The sequence below is a fragment of the Cebus imitator genome, unplaced genomic scaffold (genome assembly GCF_001604975.1).
Source record: "Cebus imitator isolate Cc_AM_T3 unplaced genomic scaffold, Cebus_imitator-1.0 Scaffold145, whole genome shotgun sequence".
Lineage (NCBI taxonomy): Eukaryota > Metazoa > Chordata > Mammalia > Primates > Cebidae > Cebus > Cebus imitator.
In genome coordinates, this window is record NW_016107460.1 from 2,006,956 (window position 1) to 2,025,790 (window position 18,835).

At 32.3% G+C, this 18,835-nt stretch overlaps 1 protein-coding gene across 1 annotated transcript in view; it reads right to left on the minus strand.

Annotated features, from left to right (window-relative positions):
- The window catches only part of COG6 (component of oligomeric golgi complex 6), a 99,954-nt gene that overhangs the window by 38,729 nt on the left and 42,390 nt on the right, over positions 1–18,835 (minus strand). Inside the window, exon 13 of the mRNA XM_017542440.2 lies at positions 15,071–15,188. Coding sequence (XP_017397929.1) covers positions 15,071–15,188 — 118 coding nt within the window. The remainder of the gene's footprint in view (positions 1–15,070; positions 15,189–18,835) is intronic.

Sequence of the window (18,835 nt, forward strand, 5' to 3'; positions counted from 1 at the left end):
GGCAATTCTCCTGCCTCAGCCTCCTGAGTAGCTGGGATTACAGGCACGCGCCACCATGCCCAGCTGATTTTTTGTATTTTTAGTAGAGACGGGGTTTCACCATGTTGACCAGGATGGTCTCGATCTCTTGACCTCGTGATCCACCCGCCTCGGCCTCCCAAAGTGCTGGGATTACAGGCTTGAGCCACCGCGCCCGGCCCTGACAAAACAGACTTTAAGATAAAAATTATTACTAGAAATAAAGCATGTCTGATAATAATAAAAGGGTCAATCCATCAATAAAATAAAATAATTATAAACATACATGCACCCAACAAAAAAGCCCAAAAAAACATGAAGCCAAAACTTACAAAACTGAAGGAAAATATTTCTTGTGGTAAAGAGACACATGTTTCAAGTTCCCCAATTTCTTCAGTTTTATCTCCTTTTCTTTCATTAAATTTAAATAAATGTGAACTTTAAAAAACCCTCCAGAATATGATCTTATCTTCACAAAAGTATTCTTCTATCATTCCTACTTAAAATGCTATCTAGACTGTTGTTAAATTGATGATAATAAAGTTAACTAATATTATTTCTAAGTGGAGGCTTTTTAAACTTTCATCTTTGTGCTCTTCTCCATGGTTTAAATTAAGTATAAGTATATGCATATTAGTTTTACAAAATTAATAGAGTGATCTCTGCTCCTCTAAAAGCAATATGCAGTTAATAACAGTTAATTAAGGGTGAGAGGATGTGGATAAGTGTTATTTTCTTCTTTGTGTTTCCATTTGTTTTTAAAATAAACATATTTAATAGAAATCAATATACTCACAATTGTAAAAATTTATATGTAAAGGTATTATATATATATGCGTGCATATACATAAGTAATATAAACTGAAGATACTCAAAAAAATTTTCAGTGGAATCTTTAGCTTAGTACAAATCAGAAAGATCTGCTAGCATTCTAATAGGTATAATATAGAAATAACCACAGAAACCAGGGCAAACACGTATGTGTCGGTTACCAATACCTTTCATAAACAGAAAAAAAAAATCTAACAAAAATCCTCCAGGGAAGCTAGATGAGGAGTACAGCTCTAGTAGAACTACAAACCTTGTATAATTAAGAACCTAAATGTTTAATGTTTAATTTTCTCTTCTAAGTTATAAACTATAGTATATAGTGTGTGTGTGTGTATACATTTATATAGAGAGGGAGAGAGTATATAGTGTCTTTTGGAAGCAATAAATCTTAAAAAAAATTTTTTTAAATTTTAATAGCTTTTGGTGTACAAGTAGTTTCTGGTTACATGGATGAACTGTACTGTGGTCCAAGATTTTAGTGCACCCGTCATCCAAGTACTGTATATCGTGCCCAATATGTAATTTTTATCCCTCACTCCTGATCTTCTCCCACTTCTGAGTCTCCATAGTACATTATATCACTCTGTGTGCCTTTGTGTACCTGTAGCTTAGCTCCCACTTATAAGTGAAAACATACAGTTTTTGGTTTCCTATTCCTGAGTTGCTTCACTTAGAATAATGGCCTCCTGCTCCAATCAAGTTGTTGCAATTTCTTTATCCACTCATTGGTTGATGGGCACTTAGGTTGGTTCCATATCTTTACAACTGTGACTGTGCTGCAATAAAGACATGTGTGCAAGTATCTTTTTGATGTAATGACGTCTATTCCTTTGGGTAGATACCCAGCAGTGGGACTGCTGGATTGAATGGTAGATCTTTTAGTTCTTTAAGAAATCTCCCTACTGTTTTCCATAGAGGTTGTACTAATTTACATTCCTACCAGCAGTACATAAGGATTTCCTTTCACCACATCCACACCAATATCTATTTTGTTTTGTTTTGTTACTTTTTAATAATGGTCAGTCTTACAGGAGTAAGGTGGTATCTCACTGTGGTTTTAATTTGCACTTCCTTGATGATTAGTGATGTTGAGGATTTTTTCATATGTTTGCTAGCCATCTGTATAGCTTCTTTTGAGAAACAGCTGTTCATGTCATTTGCTCACTTATTGATGGGATTATTTGTTTTTTTCTTTTTGGTTTATCTGGTTCCATGTATTCTGAATATTAGTCCTTTTTGAGATGCATAGTTTGCAAATATTTTCTCTGTGCATTGTGTGATTCCTCTGATGATTATTTCTTTGGCTGTAGAGAAGTTTTTTAGTTTAATTAGGTCCCATTTATTTATTTTTATTTATTTATTTTTGTTGCACTTGGAAGCGATAAATCTTAAAAAAAAAAAAAAAAAAAAAACTTTCAAAAATCCACACAAGAGGTTTTTAATTGCCAAACAAAACAGAAGATCAATGATGTAAAACTTACACACTGATGGGAGTAAGTTGAAAGGAAATTTTTTTCTCCCTTGAAATAAGTTATTTAAGGAGCTTAAATTTAGAGCTAAAGTTACACCTTGCCATAATTAGAGCTGATGGTAAATTATTGCAAGTGAGTGCTACCTGAACTCAAGTCATTCAACAAACTACCATTCTATGAGGTGCTTTTAAACATATCCATTAGATCAACAACAGGTAAGAACCATACTTCTAAAGCAAAGTGAAAATTATGGCAGTTTATCAGATAAACAAACTTTGTGACTGAAATCCTATAGCAGAATAACAGAAAGAAAATGTAAAGAGGAAAAATAGCTCAATAATATCCTTCTGTCACTTTAGTTTCATTTCATAAAATTAATTTCTAATGGTTAAACTTTGTATGAGACAAGTTTATATTTCTTCTGAAGTCCCTCCACTGCATTCTTGCACTGACTTTATACAAATCATAATCTTCCCTTAGGAAGAGACCCTCTTTACTATGTGTTTCATATCTCCACATAAGGTTGTGGAGGCCAAACACTAGAATTAAGTGGGCTCTGTTATATAGAGAACCTAAAACAAGTAGTAGCAACCATTAGAAAATAAACAAAATACACTTTATGAACTTCATGTAAAACAATAATCACAATACAGAAGATCCTATAAGCTTTAAGCTGTGTAGAAAATCCAAGTTTATTCACACTCCGCTTCCTTGGAACCAGTCAGCATCAGTAAGTGACTGGCAGATGCATTCTCAGAGTGATGTGACTGGGAGAAAGAGGTGTTAATATTATCACTGCTACTTATGCCAGGACTTGAGCTATTCATAGAAATCTTACACACTGATGGAAAAAAAGTTGAAGAAAATATGAACTTTTGCCTTACAAATAAAGATTTCCCTCTTTCTTATTCTGTACGTTTGACTTTCCCCTCTACTTTTGTCATGATCTTCAACTCTCAGAAATGTTAACTAGAGTTGTAACCTGACATGGGCCACATGACGCTTTGCTGAATATCTACAGCAAGCATGCAAATACTTGCTCAGGCAGGTAAGCTTTGTTGTAAATATGGTCATATGTTACTTCCAAATATCTATATCATGGATATGTGCCATTAACCTAAGCTAAGCACGTTCATGTGAATGAATGGATATAAAATCACTGGTCATATTCAAAGCGTACTCCCTTAGGGACAATGAGCAAATATCTTTTGCTTGTTTTTAAATCCAAAGCACAAGGCTGCTAAAATGACATGTGAGAGTGTCTACTTCAATTAGATTAGACTCCTTATTTCAGGCACATATCTTCTTTACTGCTCTTTCACAATGTTTTAATCATAACGGATGTCAATAAAAACTGCTGACTGTGCCACTTACATTCAATTTATGTTCCTGCAGCATAGTTACAACATAAAACATATATATATATATATCACTATATATTTAATAAATTGTTTTGAAATGCCAATGGACTAAACAGCAAGTCATTTCTTAATAAGTCTCTCGACAATAAACATGTTCCAACAGTACTATGAGAGAATGCTTTGGCGTTATTAATGCTATTGAATAGGGAAAATGAACCAAAATAATTCATCTAAAACTGGCTTCTGCATGGAAGAATGGGAGCCATAAGTACAGTATTAAAGATATTTGCAAAAATCAAGAATTAATATTTTATTAAGCCCCAATAATATGTTAAATGAAAAATACAAGACACACATCAGGGCTGGGCATGATGGCTCACATCTGTTGTCCCAGCACTTTGGGAGGTGCAGGCAGGCAGATCACCTGAAGTCAGGAGTTCAAGGCCAACCTGGCTAACATGGCGAAACCCCGCCTCTACTAAAAGTACAAAAATTAGCTGGGTGTCTTGGCACATGCCTGTAATTCCAGCTACTCAGGAGGCTGAGGCAGGAGAATCATTTGAATCCAGGAGATGGAGGATGCAGTGAGCTGAGATCATGCCAGTGCACTCCAGCCTGGGCAACAGAGTGAGATTCCATCTCAAAACAAAAACAAAAACAAAATTGTATGCACATCATGTGTACAGGGGTGTGCAGACTCATTTTTAAAAGATTGAAATAAAAATACTGAATATTACCTATAGTTATGTTTAAACTTTATATTTCTATCTTCAAAATGAATAGATTATTTTGTAACGGGTGAAAAAATAATCTAAAAACTGTACCATGTACTTTTCATGTCACCTTCATTTAATCCTAATGTGCCTAAGGTATATATTATTCCCATTTTACAGAAGATGAGTAAGACTGATGAGAAGGAGGAGGAAGGAATAATGTCACATTTTATATATGAAGAAACTAAAGCAAGGACAGATTAAATGGCCTGCCAAAGGGCCCAATGTTCTTAGAAGGGGCAGAGCTTAGACTCTCACCCAAGCATTGACTCCAGAGGTCATGCTTATAATTACTACACCAAAGTGTTAATTTGGATTTTCATAGGTGGTATTTTTACTTGACTTCTATACAATTAAGTTTTTCAGAGAGGATGCTGTAGATCTTAGATTCTTCTGTAGGATCATAGATCTTAGGGAATCTATGATAAGGTAGTATTAACAGCTGTTTCTTAAGATTATGACCACATTGAAGCCTATGAGCACTAATGGCTTCAGTATCTTACAACCTATTTGAGGCCTTCTTCAAGTTTACAGAAAGCATCCTTTCTTCCTAAATGTTTGGTTACATTGAAATTCTGCTAGCTAATTTTATATCTTTGTGACTCACATGCTTTAAACTTCTCAAACCAGTGATTCTTACATGTTATGGGGCGGGGGGGAAGACAGACATCTTTTAAGAATATAATTGAAATTACCATTTGTTTTTCAGAAATAAAGACAAATTTATGGAAAATTATACAAACAATTATAGATTAATAGAAGTCCACTCATGGGCTCCAATGTAATCTTAAACACAAGTAAAATTAGATATATTGTTTTATAAGTTAAGAATTTTTAAAAGACAGAAATTAGCATTATAGGCTAAGCATAAAATTTTAATTTTGCCCAAAACAAAAGCTAATGTCAAAAAAAAATTTGAGTGTCCTAATTGTCTAAAAACAAATCTATGTATGCCTTAAGAAAAGAAAGACTGGCGCTCGCTTTGGCAGCACATATACTAAAATTAGAACGATATAAAAAAAAAAATAAAAAAAAAAAAAAAAAAAAAAAAAAAAAAAAAAAAAAAAAAAAAGAAAGAAAAGAAAAGAAAAAAGAACCAGCTAATGCCTTCACTAGCTGAAGACTAGGTAAGTGGTAGAAATTACCTACTGGGTGCAAGGTACAGTAATCAGGTAATGGTTACACTAAAAGCCCAGACTGCACCACTACATAATATACAAATGTAACATGACTGCATTAGTATCTTATAAATCTATAAATATTAACAATAAATAAAAGGAAAATGTTAAAAAGGAACTATTATGTAGGGAACATCCACAAGGAAGTAGGCACAGGCTTAGCAATTAGGCAGACTTGGATTCACATTCACCCTCAGTGCCTATGTCACCTAGGGCAGGTTTATCTAAGTTTACTGTGCCACAATTCTTTGTTATACATATAGTAGAAACTCAATTACATAGTGACAACTTATTGAAAGTCATATAATGATTGGAAAAGTGAGACTTTCAGTCCAGCTCTAACAGACTCCAAAGCCTAGGATTTCTCCCCAAGCCATATATTGCCTTTCTAATGTGGAGCCATCAATTGCTTACATGAGATGAATTTTTAATTTGAGAAAGGCTTTACTTGTATTGCAGCACAAAAACCACCTGCAACTACACTACTGGTACTAAGACAACCAATTATTAAACATCAACTTAACTGGAAAAAAACATAAAAGTCAGTCTCAGGTAACCTAAGAAATACATATGTAGCTACAGACAAAGATGACTGAGAAGATTAGCTTCTAAAGCCCTTCCAGTTTTTCAAACTATCAAACATCTGTAGAAGACCTACTATGAGAACATGGTATTAGGTCCAGTTATATTTTACTAGACATTATGACATAAATCAAGACCAAAGGCAAGACAAATTTAAAGCAAGAAAAATAAACTAACTTAAACCACACTCACACAAATTAAACTTGACCCCTATCCTTATACTAAAAATCTGAGATGGACTGAAGGCCTAAATGTGGAAGCTAAAATAATCAAGCTTCTTAGAGAAAAACATGGAAGAATATTCTCATGACCCTGGAATAGGCAAAGATTTCTTAATCAGGACACAAAAGGAACTAATCATGAAATGAAAGCTTGTCATACAAGCCTGAATTAAAAATTGAGACTTTCTGTTGATCGAATACACAATTAAGAAAGTGAAAAGACAGTTCAAAAACTGGTAGAAAATATCTGTAATGCTTATTATTCCATAAAGGACTTGTATCCAGACATTTTTGAAAACTGTTAGAAATCAATAAGAGAAAGATAACAACCCGATAAAGAATCTGTGCAACAGGCTTTAAAAGACAACTTCACAAGAAAGTATATCTAGCAGCCAATAAACATGAAAAACTGTTCAACACCATTAATCTTGAAAAAAGTGCAAACTATAAACAAATGAAATACCACCACCCACTTTCTACAGCAGCTAAAATTAAGAAGACTAACAACATCATGTACTGGAAAAACATGGAACAACTGAAACTCCCACATTTCTGGTGGAGTGATCTAGCACAATTACTTTGGAAAAATGCTTAGCATACCTGCTAAAGCTAATCAATGTTATAATACAGATATTCCATTTCTGGGCATACATACAACAGAAATAAAAACTTATGTCCACCAATATATGCATAATAATATTCATAACAGCTTTATTTACAATATCCAAGAACTAGAAATGTCCCAAATGTCCATCAGTAATAGAAAGGGTAAATAAATTGTGGTGCATATGTATAACAAAATTACTACATGACAATTAAAAAATGAACTACTGAACAGGCAACATAAATGAATCTTACAGATATGTTAAATTAAACAAATCAGAGGCAAAAAAGTATACACTGTATGAATCGATTTACATGAAGTTAAAAGCAGAGAAAACAAGAGACAGTCGTCAGTCAGACAGCAGTTTATACTGGGGTTGGATATTCTTCTTGTGACTATTTACTTTTTACCCCTTCTGTAGTCTAGGTGCTCTGACTTTTACTAGAGAAAAATAAAGAAGTTGCACCATAAAAATTCCAAAAGCTGTTTCTATGATTTCATCCCCTACCAACTTTAGTTTTATTCTTTCAGCTATCTTCCATTAAAGGTCCTCTAATTTTCTGTTCTGTAGCTTCTAAGAAGGCTCTTCATCCATTTGCTTTCAAATAATAAAGACAAACCAACCAAAAATAAAGCCCTCACATTTTTAAACTAATTTCCTCGTTTTCTCTCTCTCTCTATATATATATATATTAAAAAGTATATAAAGGAACATATATATATTCCTTTTGCTCTATCTAAATACATACCTTCTAGTAATTGACAATATGTGGAATTTTTAATTTAATATGTGGAATTTAAGACAATTTTATTGACTTAATTTTATTGACAATTTTAAGTCAATAAAATTGTCCAAGATAAATTTAAGAGTACAAACTAACATGTTTAAAATAATTTCAAATTACAACTTATTTTACACACTTTGCATTTTGAATTAAAAAAATTTGGTTTTTTGTTTGTTTTTCCTGGCAGAACAATCTGTAAGGAATAATGTAAAACTCAAACTATTCAACCAGAACAGCACCTCTCAAACTTTAATGAGCACATGAATGTCCTGGGAATCTTATTAAAATGCATAATTTGATTCAGTAGGTCTGGAGTAGGGCCTCAGATATTTGCATGTCTAGTAAGTTCCCAGATGATGCCCAAGCTGGTAATCCACATATTACGCTATGCGTAGTAAAAAGATTCAAAACAGTAACCATATCCTAGAATTTAAATGACAATTTATTTAAAGAATCATTTTTTTTTTTTTTTGCTTGTTTGTTTTTCTCTAGAGGACTAAGCAAATCAATCCTGACTATTAATTTGATATGGGTTTCATTTAAGACAGGCTATATCCTTTCAATTAGAATTGTATTATTACTATACTGAGAAATAATTTTAGAAAATGTCAGTCTAGCCTAAATTAATACAGCATTGTGTCTTTTGCAGTATAGGTACATATTCTCTTTAAACTTCAGTAGATTTGCAGTTATGAATATTTCAGGAGAGCTTGATAAGGAAGGGAACATGCATACTTGAATACTCAAGTGCTTCAAACTGCTTTGTTAGAGAAAAGGTACATCTTTCAATAAAATTATGTCCTTGAATTTTCTTTTTTTCATGCTGAATAAAGAATTAGCTCCCAAGTACGTCTTTTTAAAAGCACAAAAGCAATCATATTTTTTAAAATTCCTCTCTGGCTACACCTTTATTTTAAAAGCTGCTCTTTCTAACAATTATACTATCCACTTAAAATTCTATTAACAAAAATTTCCACTTGGGCGCTTTGCTAATGAAGAACATTCTACAATAAATATTGTTTTCTTCATAAAGCTACAATGCTTTTAGAGAAAGTGAAATGGTTTACAAGAAGCAGAATAAGGAAAAGATATAACAAATATAAAATTATGGAACATTAAAATTTGATGAAAGGAAGATATTCTTTTTAAAAAACTGAAACGGTTGTAGATATATGCAACATATAAGTTGTAAAGAGAATCATAATACAGTCACAATCCAATGTAAAAATAAATCTAAATATGGCCCAGTTCATATTGGAGAAAAATATCGAGAGTTCTATTGATAATAATGATATCAGAAACCATTCACTGCTATAAACTCACATAAGCTGCAATACTGATTGGTAATTAATATATTTAAATTATTTCTTCCCTCATTTTCACCCATTCTGTTCAAAGTTTTAATTGGTAGATGTCATCTGTAAGTTGCCTTTTACTATCCATTACAGATGACCCTTAAACAACACGTGTTTAAATCACATAGGTTCACATTTACATAGATTTTTTTTCTCCCTCTGCTACTCTCTCAGACAACAAGAGCAATCCCTCTTCTTTATCCTCTTCAGCCTATTCAATGTGAAGACAATGAGGATGAAGACCTTTATGATGATTCACTTCCATTTAATAAATAGTAAATATATTTTCTCTTCCTTATGATTTTCTTAGTAACATTTTCTTTTCACTAGCTTACTTTAAGAATACAGTATATAACACATACAACAAAAAATGTGTTAACTGACTGCTTATGTTATTAGCAAGGCTTCCAGTCAATAGTAGGCTAATCAGCAGTTACATTTTGAGAGTCAAAAGTCATATACAGATTTTTCAACTGCACGGGGGTCATAAGTTTAGTTGCCACTTTCATTTTAACTTTTATGTGACTAATAAAATATACAGAAGTTTACTAAGGGGAAATAAATGGAAAACCACTTGGGGAAGAATAAGGTTCTAACTTTTCAGTATGAAGAATAATAAACTTCAGTAGATTAAAAATTTGTTGTAAAAGTGAAACCAGGGCCAGGGCCAGGTGTGGTGGCTTACACCTGTAATTACAGCACCTTGGGAGGCTGAGGCAGGATGATTGCCTGAGGCCAGTAGTTTGAGATAAACCTGGGCAAAATAGCAAAAGCATGTCTCTATCAAAAAAAAAAAAAAAATTACATTAGCCAGGCATGGTAGTATGTGCCTATTATCCCAACTACTTGGGAGGCTGAGGCAGAAGGATGATTGGAGCCCAGGAATTCAAGGCTGCAGTGAGCTACAATCTTGGGCAACAAGAGTGAGACCCTGTCTCTTAAAAAAATAAACAAATAAAGTGAATACATAGAAACATCTAAGAAAATACATCTAAATAAATGTATTAAACAATTTATCATTTCCCCACTAATAGACACTAACTTTATTATATATTAAACTGTAAATGTATTTTCTTGTGGGAATACTTTCAAGCATGGAATGCTCCCAAGGGAAAAAACTATTTAAAAAGTTTATATTTAACTATAAAAAAATTAAAAGTTCATGTGTCAAAAAATACTACAGGCAAATTAAAAAGGCAAATGATGTGTGGAGAAAATGTCTGTAATGTATATGATGGAGTTAGTATTCTTAATGCATAAACAATATCAGAAACGAACAAGACAATCCAATAGAAAAATGACAAAGGACTTGAACATGCAACTCACAGCCAAAAACCTATCTCAAAATGTTCATTCTCACTAGAATTACAGAAATCCAAATGAGAAAAAAAACAAAATATCTCACTTTTTGCTCATCATGTTGGCAATGATTCTTTTTAATGTCCATTTCCAGTTTTAGCAAGGGTTGGTACTTTTTTGGTAGGAGGTAGTATGGTAGATTTAAGGAAATGGGTGAAAGTAAGTAAGGTAAATATGAGTAGTACCAAAGGACAATCAGCATTCGCTGGACCTCATGGAGAGCTTTCCCGATGTTGGAGACAATTTTTAGTGACTCCTGTCTGTATGGGTATGTAATTTTCTTTAGCAGTGCTTACCAGTCATAGTATGCACAGGAAAAATTGAAAAATTGAATTAATTCAAGGTGGTTTTGCAAAGCAAATGTGGTAAAATGGGAAGGGTGAAAGAGATTTAAAACTAATGGAAAGATAGTGATGGAATATAGGCCAGCAGAAAATGAACGGAACCAGTCATTCGTGTTATCAGTATTTACTGAGCACCTCATGAGCTGGCATATAAGAAAATTAATTACATTTGTATATTGATCTTTTCACCAACTGTTTCACTAGAATTCATTTTCTGGTTGTACAATTTCAGTTGATTCTCCTAAGTCTTCAAAATAGACTGTCATAACATGCATAAAGAATCTAATGTCTCCTCCTTGAAAATATTTAAATTTCATTTCTTTATCTGGTCTTTCTACTGTGGTTATTATTTAAAAGTATTGGCAAGCATTCTTGCTCTTCACTTAAACAGAAGAACCACCAGTGCATCAATATTAATTATGATGTTGGCTGTTAGTTTTATTTCTCTTTTTATGATTAAGGAAGTATTCTTCAATGACTTATTTACTAAGATTTTCCCCCAAAAAATGTGATCAAATATGAGAATACAAAATTTATTTTATATACTCATTTAATATATTTCCTAACACTGAAACATTCTTGTATTCATGAAATAAACCATCTTGGTTTTCATATACAAATGCTGAATTCTGAAGTTTTAAAACTTAAAAAGTGACTAATCTGTGTTTTTCACTGCTTACTACCTTTAAAAGGTTTATGTCAGTGTCGTACCATCTAGAACAAACTGAGATTTCCATATTTTTCCATGTTCTGGAGAATTATCTGTTCCTCCTAAGTATGAATGAAGTTCTCTATATGATCTGAACTAAGCCTGGCAACATGTTCTTTAATAAGTTTTCTTCCTTCTTTAGGTATATTCAAACTTTCCACTTCTTTTTGACTCACATTTTACCAATTTTTATCACCTTAAAAAGCATTCCTCTTACTCAGATTTTCAGATTATTACTACAAAACTGTACATGGTACTCTCTAAGAAGTTTTAATTCTCATCTGTGGATTGTCTCCAACTTCTAAAACTTTTTTTTCCCTTGATTAGACTTGTTAGAAGTTTGTCAATTTTATCTTTTCAACAAATAATCAGTTCTGCTTTTATTTCCTTATTTGTCACAAAATTTAATTCCATCCTTTCTATTTATCTTTATTTTATTGTTCTGGTTTAAATTTCTTAATACAAATGCCTAAAGCATCTATTTTCGGTCTTGAGGTCCGTATGTTTTCCAATTGGTGACGCTTTGGGCAACATGCTTACCCATGTGTTTTTCTATATACTGCAATCTGGCTCCTATTGTCCAGTAAGGTCACCTATCATCTATATGTTACCAAAGATGACAAGCCTGCTACTAGAACTCTTTAAAAGCATCTGTCATTATTAACTATGCCTTCCCTTTAGAAACTCTCTTCTCTTGGCTTTTTCTGATAAAACCTTATCCTAATTTTTGTCCTGCCTCTCTGGCCATCCTCTCTCAGTATCATACTGTTGACTTTTTTCCTTCTCTTAGATGTCAGCGTTTCCCAAGACTGTGTTCTGGTAGCTCTACTCTTGTTAAAAAATATTCTAGTGACTTCCTTCAAACGTATGAATTCAACCATCTCCTACATGTAAAACTCTCTAAATCCAAATGTATCACTCCCTTTTAGATTAGACCAATTCCAGAGGGATCTCTTATAAGGATCTCAAACTCAATTTATCTAACTTAGACAATACCATCTTTATCTCCCAAATTGTACCCTCTTTCTGTATTCTCCATATTTGTGATTAGCTTAGGGATTATTCTAGGTGATCACTTACCCATATTCAGTCAGTCATCAAATTTTGAAGATTTTATCTTTCTCTTTCAAGAATCTGTCTCCTCTTTACTATTCCCAGAGTATCTCCCTTAGATCATGTATGAATAACAACAACTTCAATACTCCTTTAATTTTCCTATCTCCAACCTGGCCTTCCCACATATGATATATATATATTATATGTGGGAAGCACATTTTTCATTTATTAAAAAATATCACTTGTAAAGTGGTGTGTTTATATACACATATGTATATATGTATGTGTATATATGTTATCTATAAGATATGTTATATATAATATATATGTAACATGTGTGTATATATGTGTATGTTATAGATAACATATATAAACACATATGTATATATAACATATGTGTATGTTTTTATATATGCATGTATGTGTACATATACATACACATATATACATATAAACATATACACACATATATACATGTGTGTATATAACACATATATACACATACATATACACATATATATACATGTGTATATATAACATATATACACACGTGTATATAGGTATGTGTGTATATGGTTTTTATATATACATGTGTATATGTGTGCATGTATATACACACATATATACATATATACATACACATTATACACATACATATATACACATACATGTATATAAACATATATACACATACATGTATATATAGAAACATATATACACATACATATATACGTGTGTATATATATTATACATACACATGCATATATACATGTATGTACAGATCATATAGCTTTCATTTTAACATTTTAGCTATGTGTCAGCTACAATAATATGAGCATGTTATATACATACATGTATATATGTGTATGTTTTATATACATGTGTATATGTGTGTGCATGTATATATACACATATATACATATGTATATAAACACATCACTTTACAAGTGATTTTTAATAAATGAAAAATGTGCTTATATATGTTATATATATATACACATATATATAAACACAGCACTTTACAAGTGGTATTTAAAGATTTTTAATAAATGAAAAATGTGTTTATAGGTAACTCAGCTCATGTTCTAACATATTCTATTTGTTTCTTCTATTTAAGACGACCCCTATCCACTCCTTTCTTTTTTTTTCTTCACCTATCTAAAGCCTTCATGTCCTTCAAAGTTCAACTCTACTACCTCTCTCTGTAGAAAGCTTCCTCTCTGTAAAGGAATACATATAGTTTGCTAAATATACTCCTCCTTTGGTGCTAGTATATACCCTAGGTACATTCTATAATAACCAGGCTTACTCGGTTATTTTCCACCAAAGGAGAAGCAACCTTAATGAGGCCAATAGACCTTGAGTGTTCATCTGTGTACTCTCAATAGCTACAACATATTTATTCAGATTTAATGTTTGTGTATCATGTATAAATTATTTCAGAAGAGGTCTGTCTAAATAAAAACTCATAAAAACAAACATAACCAGAAATTATTGTTAGTAAACTGCTGATGCAAACAGAAGCACACTGGCAAGAAAAATTAAGGTAGATACTCCATCTCCACAAATTCATGTTCCTTTTCCAAATAAATCTTGAGTCATGCATGTGGGTCAGGAAGTAGACTCCTATTAAGACTTAGGAAAGTGAAGATTGAACTTACGAAAGTGAAGACTGACCAGGTATTTTGGACCAAATTGCTATTATTTTATACCATATTACAAAACCTGGGCTTAATATAGCTAGCCTATTAGCTACAGCAGTAAAAAGCCAGCATGGTGATTGTGACACACCCTTGAAAAACTCATGTCCTCAATAACGAAACAAAAATAAATAATGATTTGATCACTGTAAATGTATTCCTTAAGGTCCTGCCACAATATCCTGCTCAATTTAAGATATTAGGTCTTATAGGACTCTTTCAGGTTTTTGTTGCTTATTTGTTTGCTTATTTGTTTTTTTGTGGGATGCTTTTTCTTGTTTGTTTTCATAAATAATTATATAACTCAGAGGAGCATACATTTCATAAGGACAAACCTGTAACATCAAAGGGTAAAAACATAAGCTGTTTGGAAAAAACATTTTGTAACAATTCTAGTTTTCCAATCTGTACATTATCTTATCCCCCAGCTAAATACAGTAAGTTTCCTTTAATTATACAATTTTTGTTACAGAAAAAATGGTAGTTAAATTGGAGCCTGATACTCTATCTCCAATCATAACTAAATGTGATACTGTTTCAGGAATACAGACTACAATCTTAGGTCCAGTAAGCCATCTCAAAATGAAATTTGTTGGTCATATGAAGAACTCAAAAGAATACAGAATATAATAGGAAAAATTACCAATCAATACAAAAATCATTAAAACCTCTTTAATGTGAAAGATTCACATTCACATAACAATTACATTTTTCAAACATACCTTGTCCATTAATTTACTTGCATGAAGACTCAAGTTATTGAAGAATATTTTTTTGCTTAGCAAATGCATTTCTTCAATGGTGGTCAATAATGTAGTTGCACTATTTCCAACAATGCCACTAAAAGCAAAGAATATTTCAGGTTGCAAAACAGAAACTGAAACAAAACAGTTCTTAACTGAGTGCAATGCTTTACAAAGATCTAGATTTACATAAAAGTTTTTAATGTAAAATACAACCTGTGAATTAAAAATGCTCTAGTTTCATATTTTAAAAATCAGGACTTTTGTTTTTCTTTTGAGTTAGGTGATGAAAAAGTAAAAACAAACTAGTATGTTTTCAATATTTCACAATCGCTTTTAGCAATACTGTCAGAACAGACATTTGTAATATATAAAATCCTATCTCTACTTTTCCTTTATTAAATATGTCTTGATTATCTAAAACAGTCAATTTTAATTTTAAAAAGAGCATTAAATCAACAGCTCTATTGATAAAATATATAAATTGTATAAATACTGTGTTATTCTTTTAATTAAAACTGCTATTCTATAAAAATAACACATCTATAAATTGGAAATTCTCAATTTTTATACAACAGCCCACAGAGCAGTATATTTACACTAACTGAAAAGTCTGATGAGTTTGAAAAGTCTGATAACATTTTGAAATAACTAATTACATTAGTACATTCCATAATTCTCAATTTGCTATTTTATAAGGGTATTTCTTAGACCCATTCAAAGAGGTTTTCCATTTTTGCCAAGATCTAAGACAAGTATGTATATAAAATAATTCCCATTTTTTTTCTCATAATTTACGTACTAAAAGTAATTTATAACCTTCTAGGGGAAAAGTTTCTTGTAGATATGAAAATATGCTATATTCCAGTAGGGAATCATAATTTCTAAAGGCATAACAACATCTTCCATGCCTAAAAAAATTTAGATTGCTAAAGATGAATATAATGACATTAAATACTAGTAAACAGTAAACTAAAACACAGCAAATTTACTGATAAATGACATACCACATATGATATATTATAAAGGCAAATACCGTAAAATGTAGTATTTCAGTACAATTCTGAAACTGAAATAAATTAAATTCTTACATAGTTCATGAAAACAGAGCAAATTATTAGTAAAATACGTATATAAGGCAAACAGCAAAATACTAGCAAATTAAACTAGCCATAATACTTATATTTTAAAGATACAACAAGTATTACAGTTAAAAATATTATAAGCCAAATACTAAAATAAATTGGATGGAATTCTCACACATGCCTACACATGCAATAAAAACAAGTATTCCTCTGAATAAAAGTGTACATCAAACAACAGGGGAAGCAAATTAAATGAACATAAATAGAAACAATTTAATTAAAAATCTGGAGAGAGATCAACATACATTTACATTCATTATGTTTTAAATTTGGAGTTATCAGCTGTACTTTGCAGTTATTCAGATCTAGAATTTACTAATGTTTATTGAGCACACACTATGTTCCAGTAACTGGTCCCAATAATTGTAGATGTATCTTCTGACATTTCATTCCATACTTCTACCCAACATGCTTATACTCCTATTACTCGATTTTTCAGTTTTAGGTATTATCTACAAATTCCCAGATGTAGATGATGAGAATTAAACTCTCTTACACAATTCTCCCCCTCCACCACAACACACCCAAACTTCACCTTCCCCAGGCTTCCTAATACAGCCATGGGCACAGAGTTCTAGTAAATAACTGTTCTACACCCATGTAAATAGTATTCAGAGCTGACCAAAGAATCAGGGATACCTAAACAAGCCAGTGAACAGGCTAGTGAAGAAGATAAATGCCAGTGTGATAGCCAAGCAGCTTGCAGTAGGCCTGTAGGTCAACACATCTAGATTGGAGGGGAATGAGGCTTCCAAGAAGGGTATCAGACAAAGGCCGGAGAGAGGGGGATTACTTGTTGGACTATATGGTGAGACAATGCAATGTCAAGTCCACTTTAATAGCTTGGATCTGAAATAGTGATGAGGGCATAGGAAAGTAAACAAGTATAAAAGCAAAGTAATTATTAATTCCAGGGAGAAAAGTTTTATAAGAAAGGATATGTAATCCAAGTGTGTGCGATTCTGTTTCCTGGATTCTACATCTTCCTTTTGTTAGGAGTACATTTTTTGAGATCTTGCATGCTTCTTGCTTTTTCCCCCAACTTCACTGGATCCCTTCCCAGTTTTCTTTGTGGTTTTTCCTCTTCTTCACCTCTAAATATTGGAGCTTCCCAGGACTCAGTCCTTAGCCCCATTCTTTATCTATACTCATTTCTTAAGTGATCTATTTTCTGAAAACTAAGAAACTTATAGCTTCAGCCCTGATTTCTCTATTATTTGCTCACTCAAAATCTCCTACTGTATGTTCACAGATATATCAAATCTGACAAGGCCAAAACTGAAGGGAACTCTTCCTTATCCACCACTCCCATCAACCTGTTCTTTTCCAGCATTCCCCATCTCAGCAAACAATACCATTCACCCAGCCGTTCAAACCAAAAGCCAAGAATTCATCCTTGACTCCTCACACCTCACTCTATCTAGTATGTATATATGTCCTATTGGCTGTGGCATAAATTATCTCCAAAATCAACTACTGTTTACCATTTCTAAGACTATCACCCTAGTCTAACTCATCATCATCTCTGCTCAGGACTACAAACTGCTCCCTAAATATGTTCCTTATTTTCCCTTTTGTCTCACTACAGTACCTAATTCACAGGGTATCCAGAGTAACCTTATAACACAAATCTGTTCAGGTCACTCAAAACCCTCACATCTTCCCCAATCTTATCCATTCAGCATAAAATCTAAATATCCACTATGGTCTTCAGAATTCTATGTGAGCTGGCCTCTCTCTGCCTTTCTGATTTCATCTCCCCCTGCTCCTTCCAATTCACTGCACTGCAACTCCTGGTCTTTCTAGTCCTCCAAAATGCAAGCTTTTCCTTAGCTTCAGTACCAGAGTGTATTTTTGTTCAGGACACTCTTTTCCAAGATCTTTTCATGCCCAACTCCTTCATATTATTCACATCTGAATTCAAATATTGCCTCTACCAAATAGCCTCAAAAACAGTCACACATACACACATATATCTACTCACATGTGGTTACTCCTATACTTCCTATTTATTTTCTTTTGCTTTATCTTTAGTACCCTTATCACTACCTAAAACTATTATTTTATATTTGCTTGTCTCCCCTACTGGAATGTAAGTTTAAACTGCTTTGTTAATTGCTGTTTCCTTACTACATAGAAGAATGATGAGTATACAGTCAGCTTTTTAATTGACTAAATGAGGAAATGTGTGAAGTAGAAAAAGCACACGCAAAAAATCAATAGATTTTAATTGTCATCTTTAATATCCTCGTCTTCAAAGATAGAAAACTTATAATTCTCAGAGCCTAAAAAACCTACTATCATCTTCAGAATCAGAATTATTTTATTTCTAGCATTTTCTACATTAGAAACTAAGATATCAATATATTTAAATAATAAAATTCATGTAGTACCATCTTGGACATTATTAAATAAACATTTTAAAAATCATTTTACCAGCATCTTTTTATAACACAGTATTTGCTATGTCTAGCTGCTGTCAGTAGCCCTTGTGTTTTCTATCATTCTCTTATTATAAGATACCATAATATTACAATTGAAACTAACTCACTGCTTTTGAATTACGGGAAATGATGACAATAAGTTTGTATCTAAAATG